The 17,452-nt window shown below is 45.0% G+C and overlaps 1 protein-coding gene across 2 annotated transcripts in view; it reads right to left on the reverse strand.

The window, feature by feature from the left end:
- KIAA0586 (KIAA0586 ortholog) overlaps positions 1-17,452 on the reverse strand; it is a 2,241,463-nt gene that overhangs the window by 2,132,528 nt on the left and 91,483 nt on the right. For both annotated transcript variants that reach the window (XM_069637413.1, XM_069637412.1), the window contains exon 2: positions 13,180-13,241. In XM_069637413.1, the coding sequence (XP_069493514.1) occupies positions 13,180-13,241 (62 nt within the window). The remainder of the gene's footprint in view (positions 1-13,179; positions 13,242-17,452) is intronic.

Genomic DNA, 17,452 nt, shown 5'->3' on the forward strand with positions numbered 1-17,452 from the left:
AAGTGCAATTCTTGGTATGACTCTGACCTAGCTACACTTAAGCGTAAGTGTAAGGTGGCTGAGAGGAAATGGAGGGCTTCTTTTTCATCCTCTGACAAACTGGCCTGCCACCTGCTCATAAGGAAATACTGGCTCTATGTCCGCACCAAGAAGAGAGTACACATTCAAATCTGTGTCTCTGCGACATCTAACAACTTGGCCGAACTCTTTAAAATCTGTAAGGAGCTTGCCAACCCAGCTGCAGTCTCCACCCCTCCTCTTGCCTCCAGGCTCTTTGAAATGCCCTTTCCTCTCCCTTTATCTCTAAAACCCAGAACATCCTGTCCACCCTCTCCCCCGCTCCCCCTCCCCTCCCCTCCCCTCTTCGTCTCTGCTTGCTGACCCTCCTTCAGCTACCCCCACCCTCTCTCCTTTTTTCCTCTTTTCTCCCCTGATGAGGTTGCTAGACAAGTCCGATCTAGGAATGCCTTATCAAAACAGGTCCATCCCTGTCCCTCTAAAAGCATTAAGAACCACATTGATACCATCGCTCCGGCCCTTACCGATTTCTGCAACCTCTCATTTGCCCCTGGATCGTTCCCCTCCCCTCTGAAGCACTCCCTTGTGCATCCTCTCCTCAAGAAACACTCAGCTGATCCTTCTTGTCCAGATAATTATCGCCCAATTTCCATTACTCCCTTTTTTGGTAAACTCGTGGAAAAGCTGGCCATCTCTCAGCTTAACCTTCATTCCGATTCGGTTGTCCCTCTCCATGACACCCAATCTGGCTTCAGTGCTGCCAGAAGCACGGAAACTGCTCTCCTGAACATCCGTGAAGATCTGCTCTCCAACCTTGACTAACATTCCCACTGTCGTCGTCCTACTCAATCTCTCCTCTGCCTTCGACACGGTCAACCATACCACGCTGCTCAACCGTTTCTGTGACAATCTGGGTATCACCAATCAGGCTCTGCCCTGGCTGATCTCTTTCCTCTCTTATCGAGCCTCCCAGGTACAACTTGAGTCATTCCTATCATCTATCTCCCTCTCTACCTGTGGTGTTCCCCAGGAGTATAACCTCTGGCCCTGGCTTTTCAATCAATACTTGGCAACTCTCGCCTACTGCATTTCCTTTTTCTGCTAAATGTCCAGTGCTATGCTGATGACACACTACTCGTTTCCAGGCTTCCCTCGGCCACCTCCTCTCCTTCCCTCATCGCCATTCAAAATTGGTGTGCTGCCAACGATCTTTGTCTAAATGCCAACAAGACTGAGATCCTCCTCATCGGCACACCTTCACCATACTTTCCCCTCACTCTCTGGCCAGCCTCCCTTGGCCCTCCTCCTACCCTTACCTGCGAGGCTAAGAACCTCTGGGTCATCTTTGACTCCACACTTTCCTTCTCCGCCCACATCTCCGACGTCTCTAAAAAAAAAATCAAACCTCTTACTGCACCACCTCAGAGGTGGTCTGTCTTTCCTCTCCTTCCCTCAGAAGCTCAAGGTCTCCCAAGCTCCGATTCTCTCTAGGTTGGACTACTGTAACAGCCTCTTTCGAAGTCTACCTGCCTCCACTCTCCACAACTAATCAAGAACAGGATTGCAAGAGTTGTCCTTGGCCTCAAGCCCTGGGGTTGTATCTCTCCAGCTCTGAAATCCCTTTATTGGCTCCCAGGGGATGCAATGATTACATTTAAAACCCTCTGCAGTGTCCACACAGCGTTCTGGTGCCTGGGTCCAAAATACCTTCAACTATCCCTCCTTAAATACCAACCCCCCCCGCCCCCGAGAACGCTTCGCTCCTCTACTTCTAACTCCCTCAAGGTCAGTTGTTTTTCAAAGAAACTAGCTGGGGTAGATCTGTCTTCGGCTTGGGCCTCCCTCTAGGAACAACCTCCCTGCCACCTTGAAACGCGAGGAGACCATCTCCGGTTACGGAAGCACCTCAAGACCGTCCTCTTCGCTTCTGCCTTTGCCCCTCCTCTCCCCTGCTGATCCGTTTTCTCTCTCGGCACTGTGCACCTGGCCACCCTCTGTCCTTTGGGCCCAGGAAACTGCTCACCCTGCCACCCTCCCGCACTGCCTCAGGGCCACCCTTTGCACTGGGATCTGTATCTGTACCCATACAGTCCCCCTACCCACTTTTCTTCTGCACGTGTATACCCTATCTGCTTAACCTAGCACTTGCCACTTGCTGGCTGCACTACCACCATTTATCACCTTATTCATTTATTTGAATTATTTATTCTGTCTCTCCTCTGTTCCGCACTTTCCACTCCTCCCCCTTCCTTGCACTTTCCCCATTTTCCCTTTCCCATGCACTTGCGCGTTCTCAATGTCACTGAGCCTAGTAAAATCTCTGTTTTTTTTGTTTTCCTCTGTACCCCTCCCTTTGACTGGTCGCGCTCTGAAACACTTGTGCATGAACGCGATATAAATAAAATATCATTTCATTTACATTTGCCACCTCTCAGTTGGATACCTAACAGAGACCTTCGAATGAGCACCCACATGGTGCCGAACCACTCTGTATACAGTATCTATCTTGACTTCAAATGTTCAGTCACCCCTTTGCTGCTCAATTATATTTGCATCGCTCGTCACATACGCTTCACACATTATTCTTTGCAAATTCCTCCATACAAAGTTGCCGCTTGCAACCTCGGTTCCAACACACACCGGTCTGCTACCAGTCTCTCCGACTCACCTGCTGTGCAGACTTTTGTGGCGCTGCTTTGTTGTAGGAACCAAAGACAGTACCACAGCGGCAAACGCTCCTTACCGCCTTGGCTATCGATGCAGGAGAGCCCCGGGTACCTCCGACACACAATACAAGTTCTTTGAGCTTCAATTGTAGGTCTTATGTTTCTTATTTTCTGAGGCTCCTGAAAGTAGCAGTTATTCTCTGAAAAGGTCAAGGGCACTTCCCTCCTTGCAACCCTCTCTGGTCTTGCTTTCTTTCTCCTTGTATTAAACTGCCATCTTGGAACGTCTGCTTCCTCGTGTGCTTTGCCTTGCTCAGAGTGTGCTTTCATGCTCTGCCTTTTATCCGTGTGGGGAAGTGTGATGAAGTCAGGTGTGTGTAATGATCAGTAATTGCCTGACAATTGTGTTGGGACATATCAGGTATACAGCTTGGGTTTTCGTCGGTTTTCTCTCACCGTGAGCTGTTCATGACAAAGTGTTTGTGTCAGGAAAGGGGCGGGGGGTTTGAGTTCCTAAGTATCCTACCTGGTAGGATGGGGAAAATGGGTTACAGGGAAAGAGATGCCGCATCTCCCCATCCGCGGTCCCACTCCCCGAAGACTCCCCATCCAAGTGATCCTCCCGCACTGGTCCACCCCCAGGATCTGGATCCAAAAGTGATGGCCGTGTCCTGGCCACCTGGATAACATATCCCCGGGCACTAGCGGGTGAGACAACTTCACGTTTCTCACATTTGTGTGGTTGTCTGTGGCATACGTCAGAGTGGTGTTTGAGGGCTGTGGAGATTTGTGTTGGTGCAGCGGTGGTAGTTTATTGTGGTGTGGAAGTAAATTTAGTTTAGACCTGTTTCTTTGGGTTGTGCATGTTTCATTGTGTAACCTGGGTTTCAGTCAGGGAGCTATGTCGAGATGCGTTTTCTGTTAGGGTGGTAGGTAGAATGATTTTCAGGTGATTATGTTACAAATTCTTGCCCAACAGACCACCCATTAACTACTATGGACCATTCTTTTTCAATTTGGAAACCTCACGGTTGGTCACATTCATTTTCTTACATCCATGCAAAATATTCTCTCTCCTTTTTGTGCTAGATTATGCCATGCTATGCCAGGTGACTACTATTACACAAATTCAGGGCCCAGAGATGCTAGTCAGTTACCTGGACCCCACTTCTGAAAGCCCACTGACACCTCAGAAACTCTCCCACCCTAGAGCCACTCTTTGTCACATTAGATTATGGTACAATGTAGCTAGACATGCACCTTGGCCAAACACCTGAAAAAGCTAACCATGCACCACAGCACTATCTCAGGGAGCCAAGAACTAAAAGGGCAATGGGCCAGAAGAGTGTCCCATTGCTTACAATTGAAACCTCTCTGCAGTGCTTTTGGTGCAAGTCTGTTTTTGCAACTTATTTGCAGGGGGTCAGCTTGTTTTGGACTCATTTCGAATGGGCATTCAGATTATTTGTTCTTCCGATCTGGCAACATGGCTCTCCGCCCTTGACATTACTACCTTGTTACAGTCTCCTATTTTCCTCTGCCGCCACCTCCACAGCTGCCTAGATTTCTCCAGCTTCTACCTTTTCCACCACGCTCAAATCTCCAACCTTTCCCAAAGTTGGACCTGCTGTTCCCATAAACCATACTCAGCAACTTGGGTTGGCTACATTTATACTTTGTACCTTCCTCCCAAAGGGTGGGTTTACTCATGACCGTTGACTGAGGGGTGGGACTGGCTAACTTCCCAGAGTACACCAGGGAGGTTTTGGATTCAAGGGGTTGGACTGAGCTTATGTTTGTTTATTATTATTTGTAGCGCGCGCCAGACCAGAGGGTAACCGGGCGCGTTGTTCAAGAATACTTTAAGCTTTACAGGTTACACATGTTTACAGATAGCAATTACTCGCATATAATAGTTACATAATACAGGACAGTGAAGAAAATATACATTGCATACGATATGTACAGTTGGAAAGTGGAGAGTATATACAGTTGTATCCAGAGGTATGCAGAGTTCGTCTTGTTGGTCAGTAGTTATGTAGGCATAGGGATGGTTTATAGGTAATTTTCTTTGATCCATTTGATGCAGTTATATCTGAAGTGAGTAGGATTGGGAGGATCTTAGGCCGGGCGGGCGGGAGTTCCAAAGCTGGGCAGCTTTGACCGGGAAGCTATTTCCTCCAGCCGTACTTAGTTTAAATGGGGGTATCACTAACTGGTTGGCGTATGCTTCTCTGGTAGGCCTAGAGGAGGTTTTCCTATTAAAATCTTGCAGTTAGATATTTGGGCGCTAGATCGTTAATGCTTTTGAATGTTAAGGAGGCTGTTTTGAGTTTAATTTTGTCCACTGTGGAGAGCCAGTTGGATTGTCTTCTAGCCTCCGATATATGCTCTCTTCTTGGAATTCCCAGGGCAGCTCTTAGAGCATTATTCTGTAGTGTTTGAATCTTTTGCAACATATGTTTGTTGGCCCCTATGTATAGTGCGTTGCAATAGTCCAGTTTCAATAGCACTAATGCTCGAGCAAGGGTGAGGCAGTTGGCGGTGGATAAGTATGGTTTTGCAGCTCTGATCATCTTGCATGTATATGCGGTGCTGGATGCCATTGCGTTCACTTGTTTGGTTAGGGAGAGGCAGGAATCAAGGTAAAACCCTAATGTTTTTACCTCTTTTGCTACCTTGATAGTGTTACCATCTATGACGAAGAAAGAGTATTCATCTTTTAATCTTTTGATATTTTGTGTGTTCCCCAATATGATGAGTTCCGTTTTGTCATCATTCAGGCATAGTCCATGACTGGCCATCCATGCCTGAATGATGAGGTAAATCTTTTTCACCAAGGCCAAATCTTGTTCATAATCCCCTGAAAGTGGAATGAGAATCTGAGTGTCATCCGCATAGTTAGTGTAGGTGACACCCAGATTGTCCAGATCATCGAACAAGGGCTTCGTGAAGATGTTGTACATAGTGGGGGAGACACAAGAGCCCTGTGGGACTCCACATGTGATGGACACAGGGTCAGCTACAGCAGAAGTAGAGAAGACCCTCATGGTTCTACCAGTTAGGAATGATTTGATCCATGCAATGGCATGTGTGGAGAAGTGGGCAGCTGTTTCTAGGTGGGTGCAGAGCACGTCATGATCCACCAGGTCAAATGCTGCAGAAAGATCCAGTAAGAGGAGTAAGGCCATCTTTCCGGAGTCTCTCAGCTCGTCGACCTGGGTTTTGAGATCGATGAGCGTAGTTTCAGTTCCGTGCTGGGGTCTGAAACCTGATTGTCTTGTGCCTAGAAGATGGTGCAGCTCCAGGTGTTTTTGAATCTGTAAGTAGGCTACCCTGTCTAAGATTTTTAACAGGAAGGGTACCATTGTGATAGGCCTATAGTTGGTCGGGATGGATGGGTCCAATGTTTAAGGAGGGGGAGGACCCAAGATTGTTTAAGGTTATCTGGTATGGTCCCTGATGCAAAGGATGCATTGATGAGCTTGGAAATGAATGGGGAAAGGTCTCTGGCCGCGTCTTTTATTAGTTGGGCTGGGCATAGATCGCCTCGGCAATTGGAAGGTTTGAGTGAAATTATTATCTTTTCAGTTTCAAGTATAGTTACTTTCATGAAGTTCAATTTATGGTCTGGTTTAGTGCTGGTTGGTAGTTTACCTCTTTGGTTGGAAGTGGAATATTCTGTTTCTTTTTCTCAATTTTTGTTTGTAGTGTGGCTATTTTGTCATTTAGTGCTTTTTGGATGTTCGAGCACCACATTTTATTTTTGTCACAGTTATCTTGAACAGGAATAGGGTTTTCTAGTTCCTTTAGAATAAGGAATAGTTCTTTGGTTCCAGATTTAACCTGCAGTATTCTATTGTTGAAGTGCTCTTTTTTTGCTTTCTTTATTTCATTTTTGTAGGTCTTAGAAGCATTGATGAGTGCAGTTTTATTGGTCTCTGTTGGGGTTAGTCGCTAAGCAGATTCGCATTTGCGTTTTTCTAATCTTAGAGATTTAAGGTGAGAGGTAAACCAGGTGTTTAGGTGGGCTATGGGCTTGCTTTTTCTCAATTTCAATGGGGCGATAATATCAAGAGCTGTAGCCATGGTAGAGTTGAATTCCTTTACTAGTGATGAGGTGTCCAATGAATCAGGTAGAGATTTTAGTGTAGGGAGGATAAATGGTAGCAATTTTTCTGTGGTTATAAGTTTTTTATTTCTGGTTGGCAAAGGGGGGGCCAATACAGTTTCAATATGTTGGGCCATGTTAACATTTAGGAGGAAAGTTATCAGTGCATGATCTGTCCAGATTTGTGGGGTGATATTGACGATTGTTGCATTACAAATATAGTCAGCAACCCTCTAGTATGCAGCCTTTTTCATGGGTGGGTTGTACATTTTTTGGGAAAAACCTAATTCTGAAATGACATTAGTGAGATTAGTTGCTTGCAGGTCTTTAAGGTCATTGTAGCCTAGGTTTAAGTCTCCCAGAAGGATGGCTTGAGATGAGTTTTTTAGGTTGTTTGAAAGGATCGTGGAAATTTCCTCCTCGAACGTACCAATAGGGCCTGGTGGTCTATTGATAAGGTGTATATTGATAGTTTGAGAAGGTGATTTTAGGAGTTTAGCAGTTAATGATTCGCAGGATTTTGTCAGAGCTTGCTTCAATTTTTAGGGTGAGATTATTCTTAGCAATAATAGCTAGGCCACCTCCACTAGAATTGACTATCTTCTCTGAGTATGGTGTAATGAGGGGGTAAGGCAAGCATTAGGGCAGGTCCTGCAGCTTGGTGCAGCCAGGTTTCTGTTATGGCTAGGAGGTCATAATCCCCTATTTGAATAAGATCCGCAATTTCGGTGGCATGCGCTATTAGTGACCTAGCATTAATGAGGGCACACTTCAAAGGGATGTTTAGTTTTGCTATGGCCTGGGTGGCATTACATTTCTTTTTTGATGTGCTGTTATTAGCACTGGACTGCTTATTTGAGAGGTTATTGCAATGGAGGTCAATGTTTATGGGAGGAGTGTTTCGATTGTTGGTGTTAGGTTGGAAAATCACTCCTATTACAGGAGGTATTGGCCAGTCTAGCTAATGGTTCGTAGATTTTAGGTAATCTTGAACGTAGTTTGGCGTTTCTACTCACAGTGTCACAAGGGAGGCATGTTAGCGATTGGTGAGTGATAGGTGAGTATATAGGCTGATTGCTAGGCTCTAGGGGAGGAGTTAATTGGCACTCATCCACGGGTAGTATACCCTGTGATATAAGTTGTGGTTGGTAGTTTACTTTTGGCATTATGGACCAAATGGCTGATAGGTAAATAAGAGTTGGAATCATTCTAACCTAGTTCTAGGCACAAGCAATTAATTTACAGGAGTCTGGTGGAGTAGAGCACAATTTTGTAGTGCACAGGATTGATAACGTAAAAAGGATTAGTGACTACTACTTAGTGGGCTATTACGAGCTCCACATGTAGACTCTGTCTGGGTTTAGAAGATCTAATGTATGGTAGAAGGTGTAGTATACAGTCATAGATGCAACATAACGTGCATGAGCAATAGTCGCAGCAAAGTCCACTTAAATTAAAAGGTCTCACTAGGGCTAGACAGTATTGTGCAGAGCATCATCAAAGTCCGTCTAAATTTAAACATTGCGCTATAGTCTAGAATGCATGAGTCAACAGGGCAGACAATTCTGGGAGTAGCCTTAATATAAGTAAATGAGCATCATTAAAAGTGATATATGTGGCCCTCCACCATGCTGGACTTTTGGTTTGCTATTCTGATCTTAGCTAAGGCTACCTGCACTGGACTGAGTGCTGCAATGTTTCTAGCATGTGGGTTATGGATTGGAAACATGCTGGGTAAGGTTTCTGCATTATTCAATTCAGTGTTAACATGGTGTGAGCAGGCAGCATGATTCTTCATGCCCCCAACATACGCTGCTTTCCGTGCAAGTTTCTCAACTTTCGGACTGTCAAACCAATGCACCACTGGGACCACTGGGTTAGTCATGGGTCCCATGGACCTTCAAAGGTTTGTGCCAGGTGATCTACTCTCAGCAGCACTGTACTTACTACCTTCAGTAATCACAAAAAAGTATCTCCCTTAGCTTCAACGTCCACTGGCTCAGAGTGGCTCCTGGCCACCTTACTCACTGTCCTGGTGATTTCTCTAAACCAGGCAGGGGACTTAATCAGCTCCAGCAGAATCATAAAAGGCAGCATAATGTCTGAAGCTAGTAGGCTGCCAACACACAGCAGGTATCGATTTATCATTCAGATGTTGGGAATATTTAATAGATCTGAACAAGTGGTCTTTGCTGAAGTAGCTTGCTTATTTTTAGAGTTGAACTGAGAATTATAAATGTATTTTTAGCATAATTTTTCCTGAATTTTAATTTTTCTACTACAAATGTAACCTAACCAACAGCAATACGAAAAACGTTATTGCAGATTTTCACCATATTTCCAAGGATTTGGTTTGCTGCTACCCATTTTTAAAGCAATATTTTTGCTCAAACGACTATAAACTTCAAATGGGAAAAATATGTTTTTGTAAATGCTTGCTTTTGTTATCTTATTTAAAATATAAATAGTTCAGGACGATACATTTCGTATCATAATAATCTTGGCCATAAACCTAACAGTTTAATATTTAAAAAAAAAGATTTAAATTAAATGTCTGCTTTTAAAAAATGGGTGAAAAATCAGCAGTTAACCTGGTTTCACCCTCCATCTGAGCTCCAAGCGCAATGAGTGTAATTGTACAAATGCCCATCTTCAAATCATATTGGACTAGCAGTATATCCCAAAGCAATACTTGAACAATCCAATTAATAAAGGTGGGCACCCTTTGACAACCTTAGGATAAGCGTGTCAATCCTGTGCGAGCGGGTCCTGGGCACCGTCCCGCCTCAGTACTCCATTGTTGCGGTGAGTAGCCATCTGTTGGCTGACCATATTATTATTATTATTTCAACTTTCTCCGATCCCCGTGCCGCCATTCGCTCTGAGACCCTCTTTCCGCCCACTTTGCACCCCAGATTGCTTCCCCAGGAACTAGCCCTTTTTACAGATGGGCCCAGGGCAGCCTTGCTGAAGCAGCCGGCCAAGGGCCAAAGGCAAAAGGCAGCTCCCTAGGGCAGCTCCCATCCCCTGTTTGCCCTGGTTTGGCCAAGCCCCAAACTAGTCTGCTCCAACCTTCAGGTAAGAGACAACGATTTTGTTCCTGAAGTATTCAGTGTCTTTGAAGCTTGATGCATGTTTAAGTGGTTTCACTGTATCACAGTTCGGTACATATCTAGAGGATAGCCACAGCTCTGGATTTAGGCACCCTTCTTAGTACTTCGTCGCAGACTGCATTTAATACATATTCAGAGCCTACCCATCTTACAGCTACTCTCCTAATCTAGCCTATTGCTCTTCGACGAATTGTGATAAGTGAGGAAACCGAGGTTATCCTCCCATCTACTGCCCTTGGATCTTCCTCTCAAGTGGCCAGGGAAATGCCATTGGTTTTGGATCCTGACCCTGAGGGTGGAGATGCGAGGGAGGGTAACCTGGGTGGAGGGTCCTTGGGGAGAGGATATCTGCAGGTGAGACATGGTATCTCCCTTCCCTCTATGGAAATTAATCCTCCCCTCCCCATTCCTTCATGGGGTTTTGTCAACCTATACCTCTTGCATGCACACACTAACTTTGAAATGTGCCCCTTTAAAAATGGGACAAGTAAGAGGCCACTATGAGCAATGCACACTTCTAGTTTTTTTTTTTACCACTTTAGTGCAGAGATGAGGAAGAGGCATGTGAAGGATCAGGCATGTTCTTCTAATTGCAGATTGAGGGTCAAGCAAACTACTTGCAGTTGCAGCCTTTTAAGAGGCCATAAGTGCTTAAAAGCAGGGCGGCACTGCACTGCAGAGGGGGAACCTGCCTGGAGGGAAGGTGGCTGGCGTGTGGCAAGGAGCAGACGTGAACCGAACATGCAAAGAGGACGCTGCATGTGGTCAGGGGAAGAAAAAGGTGCTACAACCTGAGAGAGTCGAGAGAGGACCTAAGCCCCAGCACTGCCCAGCATTATGTGTTCCCAGCTGGAGCTGGGGAACACAGAACTCCTGATTATTCTCCAAGAGCGAGCACTGCTCGCTGTGACTCCCGGCGCCTACCCCGGAGAAGAGAGAGGAACAAAGACCACCACGAGGATGCCAGACGGATCACAGCAGTTCTGGTGAGTACGAGAGAGAAGATATGGGTTGATGTTACCGCATAAGCAAGAGGCGCGTAACAAGAGGGCTTGGAACCCAGGTGAAACCAAAAGAGTTGTGCATTAATTACCCATTAATTGTGAAGAAATAATGAGACATGGAAGGAAACACTGAATTAAAGAAACAATATGGACATTGAATAACATGCTATGTTGAAAGAAGTGAAAATAGTTGCAAGCATTGAGAAACAAATTGAAAGTTGACATGAACAATTTTGCAAAGCCAAAAGACTGCCAATATATCAAGGATGAAATACAAATTGTGGCAAAGCCAAAACAAAAGGCTGCAAATACATCAAGGGTGAAAAGCAAGTTGTGGCAAAGTCAAAAGACTGCAGAAAGAAACCACAGCAAATGTCAAGTGTTGACACTGCTGCTAAGCGGAAAATCATTGTTACTCAAGAAGGATCAAGAGCATAGCAAAGTGTCATGGGTTATCGGTTGCATGACCTGTAATGGGTGGACCGTGTGGTCCGACAACTGCCAAGAAAGAGCTTGGAGAACAAAGCTGTGTGATAGGAGTGTTGAAGTGAAGAAAAATCATTTCTGATACAAGTAAAAGGAGTGCCAGTGGGATTTGTGCAATACCGGTGCATCTCAAGAGACTTGAACCGGTTCAGAACTGTATTGATCTTGGGGTAAGGAAACCCTGAGATACCCAGGAAATGTGACAAACTTGGGGAAAAGACCCCCAAGATCTTTCTGGATTGGGTTACGCTTACGGGGGGGAGGGAACCCCCAACCTTTTCTTTGCTGAACTATTTGAACTTGGGGACGCTGAACCAAGCCCTGATCTGGAAAGAGCTCAGAACTTTTATTTTGAACACTTTGTGCTGACATCCCCACACATTGTATATCTTCAATTGTGAGGGCAAGTATGGATTTTGGGCACAGACTGACATTTAAGTTGATCTTACTGACACAGACTATCCTTAGATTCTTTAGCAAGGGAAATCCCACCTTGGCGTAGGGCAAGTTAGGCCTTAATCCAGTCTGACATTTTAACTAAAAGTCCTGTTCATTAAGAAAGTGAATCTGTTGTCTGTGTCTTACTTCATGATGCCTTCACAGAAAGTAACCAATGCATCACTCCCATACGAATCTTGAAGATAACCAATGTATTGTGCACTTTGTAGAATTATGAGGATAGCATATGTATTGCGCCTGGCAGAATTGTAGGTTAGCCCCTTTATTGCACTCAGAAGAATTTGTGAAGGTAGCCTACGCGTTAAACTTAGACATTTTTTCGAGAGTAGCCTATATATTGCATTTTGAAGAATTTTTGAACTTAACTCCTTTGTGAAAGCTAGGTGATAGCAGAACGTAGCCAATGTATTGAACCTAGGGGAATGCAGAATGCAACTACTTCACTAAATCTCTATGACTGTAGAAAGCAGCCAGCATATCATTTCCAGGTAAACGTAGAAGGTAGTTACTGTATTGAATCTAGCTGAAGGTAGAATGCAGCTTTGCATTGAATCCAGACGAATGCAGAATTGTAACCTATGTATCGAATCAAGGTGAATGCTTGATGTAGCCAGTGTGCGTGATTATAGGCGAATGTAGAACGTAGCCAATATACAGAATATGTGTGCTCACAGAATGTAGCCATTACATGTTAAATATAGGCACTTTTTAGAATGTAGCCACAGTATTCTAGCTGGAGGCAGGCTGAATGTAGCCACTAAACAAAAATAACTATCTGATTTCTAGAATATGGCGAATGTACGGAATCTAGGCATTCATTAGAGTGTAGCCAATGTATTTAATCCTATCGCACTCCATGCTTATGGAATTTTAGCCTAAGGCATGGCGGCATTCGCACGCGTCTGCTTTCATACACAATTCCAATGACACTTTGCACCAAACATCTGCCATAAGAATGCAGCTACCTTTCAGGACAAAAATTCAAACTTTGTCTACACACATAATGACATTTCTCTTGCGTATCCCACTAGACTTTCTCTCCACCCACCCACATGCCAACTAGATATGCTCCCCCCACATATCCTCGTATTGGCTACAACGCGCACACGCATACTAGCACTACCTCAAATTTCCCATACCTTGGACTTCGGTCCCCCGAGGGCATTCAACGTACAGTGCGTTGACACCATACATATGGTAAAAAGCACTATACAAATGACGCATTACATTACATTCCCATCACTGGCCTAGTTACACGTTCATTAAACAATAGAATGAAAACAGAATGAAAGTCAGAACAACTATGCATGCACTTCACCTACCTGGTCCATCGTCATAATGGGGTCCATCCTTTTTGGGAGAGGCAGCTGCTCACAGATCATTTCTGAAACGACATTTCAGGCATTAAATAAATAACCCAAGAGGTACACCAATGTTCCACTTTTCCTGAGCTTGTGAGTGTTACTATAACAATCGCCCTTATAGTTTACCAGGACGATCGCAAAGCCCTATTGTGATGAGGCTATTCTGCTATTCCAGCTCCCTACCATTGCCCTCTCATGATCGTTACCATACCAAATCAAGCCTGATCTTATTTTTAGCCGACAAGCCAGAAAACAAGTTGTCCAACCCCAAAAGCATGCAGGTCAGCTTAGGTTATAATGGCCTATTATAATCACCATGAAATGCTAGTATGTTTGTCAATTTAGGAATTCCCCAAAAAGACATTTAACACCTAGAGACATTTTAACAAGGTCAGCTGCTTTTGACAAATGTGACGGGAAGCAGGCACCACCATTAGCTATCAGCATTCGCAAACTACAGGTATGAATGATCAAAAAAAGACCAAGGAAAAGATCCCCAGTGTTTAGTGTTACTTTGCAGAAATTCACTGCATTTAAACAACCGTAGTGTAACTCCAGATCATGAATCTTTTTACAGTGCCCATTGCTAAAAACAAATCTTTCATTGATAGATTCAAAATATAGGCGCTAGCAGAGACAGAAGAAGTGATCCAATGAATTTCAGATCTCCAAGGTCCTTCATCAGGGATAGCATCAGTCTTCCTTGCGTACCTGGTTTCTTCCAAAACAATCTGACCTCCCAAAAACGGTCATTTCTGATGTAGATACCCTACCTGTATATTTATACAGCAGAGGACGCTCTCGTTTGTGTAAAATACACTTTCTAATAAGGGCAGGGCAGAAGCACCTGGCATGTATGCACATACACACACAGAAGATCCCATTAAAGGAGGAGGGTACATCCTGAAGACACAGGATTCCTAGCCATCCAAGATAAATATTGAAAATATTTTGCATTTTCCCCAAGACGCTAAAAGATCCATTTCGGATAAGCCAAAGTGAATTCAAGGGTGGAATGAACACTCGGGTGGCACAGAGTGCTGCTCGGACGGTGTGTGTGTTTGTATCCGATTCATGTAGCCCACTGGTAACGGTACAACTCACAGCAGCCATTTAAGGGTAGTTGGGGTAGGAAGGGGGTGTGCATAGAAGGGAGAAATGGTGAGGCTTGCCCCGCATCATAAAAATGCTGCACAAAATGTGTGAAAACAGCCACGGGGAGCGGGCCTACTACAAGCTGTACCAGATCCAGCCCGCCAGTTGCCTTGAGGTTATAAAGTATTCTTACGGGCTGTTGAGAACTAAAGATCCATGGTCAAGTTAGGAAGGGGCTCGCAACTTGTTTGACTCCGTTTGGCCATATAGAACATTGCAGCAATGTGGTTGTTGTACTTTAGAACACTGCAACCCACTAGACGGTCTAGAAAGCCTATCCGGGTTAGTAAGTCTATGTCAGGCTATGATATGAAAAGATAGGACGTGGCATTTATAACGCACCTATTCAGTGGCGCGATGAGGCAAGGGAGGGGGAACAGAGGGAAGAGAGAACGATCTTACTAGGCAAGGTGACATTGAGATGGCGCAAGTGCAGGGGAGGGTGTAAGGGGGGAAAGGGGAAGTGTAGTGCATAGGATAACAGTAAAAATTAATAAGAAAATAAATAAAAGTGCATCCAGCTGGTGGCAAGGGTAAGTGCAGACATTAGGTGACCAAGTGCTACAAGGGGGCTGTAGGGACACAAACAGCCCCCAAGTGCAAGGGTTGCCAGGGGGCAGTGCAGGTGTGCAACTGGCAGGGAGGGGACCTGGGCCCGAGATCAGAGGGTAGCCAGGTAACCAGTGCAGTTTCAGCCAGCAGATCAGAAGGGGAGAGGAGGAGAGAAAGCAGAAGCAAACAGGAAGGTCTTGAGGTGCTTCCGGAACCAGAGATGGTTTTCCGAGAGGCAGGGTGGCCCCAGCAGAAGAAAGATCTACTACCAACTCGCTGCTTGCAGAAGTGACTGACCCTGAGGGAGTGGAGGTGGATGAGTGAAGAGCTTGAGAAGAAAGATATTTAGAAAGAGAGAGTTGAAGGTATTGAGGCCTTTGGCCCCAGAAGGCCCTGTGGACAATGCAGAGGGTTTTGAACGTAATCCTCGCCGCCACTGGAAGCCAGTGAAGAGATTTCAGTCCTGGAGAGATGATCCATGGGCTTGAGGCCAAGGACAAGTTTTGCAGTCCTGTTTTGGATGAGTTGCAGATGGCAGAGAGTAGAGACAGGCAGATTTAGAGGCTGTTGCAGTAGTTCTGCCTAGAGAGAACCAGAGCTCTGGAGACAGTGAGCTTCTGGGGGAAGGAGAGGGAAGGAAGAATACCTCTGAGGAGCTGCAGCTGGTAGTGTGACTTCTTAGAGACGTCAGAGATGTGAGGAGAGAAGGAAAGTGTGGAGTCGAAGATGACCCAGATTTTTTTAGCCTCACAGGTGGGAGCAGGAAGAGAGCAAGAGAGACCAGCCAGAGAGTGACGGGAAAGGAGGGAGCTGGTGTGCCGATGAGGAGAATATCGGTCTTATTGGCATTAAGGCAGAGATCATTGGCAGGGCACCACTCCTGGAAGGCAGACAGTCAGAGATGAGAGAAGGAGAAGAGGTGGCAGAAGGGAGCCTGATAATCACTTGTGTCATCCGCATAGTACTGAAAGTTGGGGCAGAGAGCGGAAATGCAGTGGGAAAGAAGTGCCATGTATTGGTTGAACAGCCACGGACAGAGGTTAGACCCCTGGGGAACACCACAGGTAGAGATAGAGGTGAGGAAGGACCCAAGTTTCACCTCGAAGAGTTGATCGGAGAAGAAGGAGGTCAGCCAAGCCAGGGCCTCATCAGTGATACCCAGGTTATCGCGGGGACAGTTGAGCAGGATGGCATGGTTGACTGTGTCAAAGGCAGTAATCCTGTAAAATGAGGACACTACAGGCTTGCAAATTCTCAAGAGGGAATGCAGGTTTTAGCTTGGCAGGAACTATAAAGTTATACCAGCAGTGCTTTGTCCCAGCCATACTCTGTGGCCTAGAAGCGTTAGCTATGCAGGACCTAAACTGGCTTAATATCCTAGAGGGACAGTATTGGCGAGCAGTGTTAGGTTTGGGGCCATCTTGCTCCAAGCAATAGCTGAGGCTTGAGCTAGGTTTAACCTCTTTGAGGGGTATGGCCTTGCGTGCTCGGGGAGTCTTCTACTTAAAATCTTGTACTGCACCGAAATGTAAGCTGCTTGCAATAGTGGGAAAGAATTATGATGCTGAGAAGGTTTTGCGGGGAGACGATTTCAAAATAATTAACGAATCACTTTTCCTAGAGATTGGTTGGATTCAAGCAGAAAAGAAAATGCGACCGTTTAGTCATTTGAAAAAATCATTTGTGCGTAAATAATTACTGGGACTGGTGTGAAAATTACTCCCATCTTGAAGGCTAAAAGGGTATGAGGCTGTGTGTAATGCAATACACAGATACAGGAGAACGCAGCCCTATTTATCACTTTGCCCCGATCCGGCAGTGAGAGATTTCTTGCTAAGGCTGCGAACAAACCAATTGTAGGTCATCGCCACTACGGGTGTCCATCAGGGCTTAGCTTTAACCGATAGGTCCTGTCATATTTGTAAGAGACCAAACACCCCGGAAACTGCCAGACACGTTCTTACCTCTTGCCCTAAATTGGGAACATTATATATGAATTTGTTGGGAAGATTGGTGCATAACTATGAGAGTACTGTTGGAGGCTCCTTTTGGGTGCACTGTCTTAATTCATATACAATATCATTCCAACTTGCCCTGGTTAGTGTGGATACAGGTTAGAAAATTACTGCTACCAATTTAACTTAGCATTGCTGAATCGACTACACTGCTATGGACCCTGTTTTACAGTTGTCGGTATTGATTTACACGGCATGCTCTGACAATGCTTTGAGCTACGCATTAGTTTGTATGTACACTAGCTTATTTTTTTTATTAGAGATACTTTTATTTTATATATGTAATTTTAGGTTCTCTTCAGTGTGAACAGCTATGAAGTCTTGTAATATTTGTAATTTTGTATAATTATGAAAGACGTGTTTATTGACTTTCTTAATCTGGAATTTTGTAATGATTTTGTGTAAAGTTCTAATATTTGGACTAAATCACAATAAATTATTATTATTGTTAAAATGAGGACAAGGGAGGTGTTGGAATCAAGGTTGGAGAGCAGGTCTTCACAGATGTT

The sequence above is a fragment of the Ambystoma mexicanum genome, chromosome 14 (genome assembly GCF_040938575.1).
Source record: "Ambystoma mexicanum isolate Mex_15411 chromosome 14, UKY_AmexF1_1, whole genome shotgun sequence".
In the NCBI taxonomy this organism is placed as follows: Eukaryota; Metazoa; Chordata; class Amphibia; order Caudata; family Ambystomatidae; genus Ambystoma; species Ambystoma mexicanum.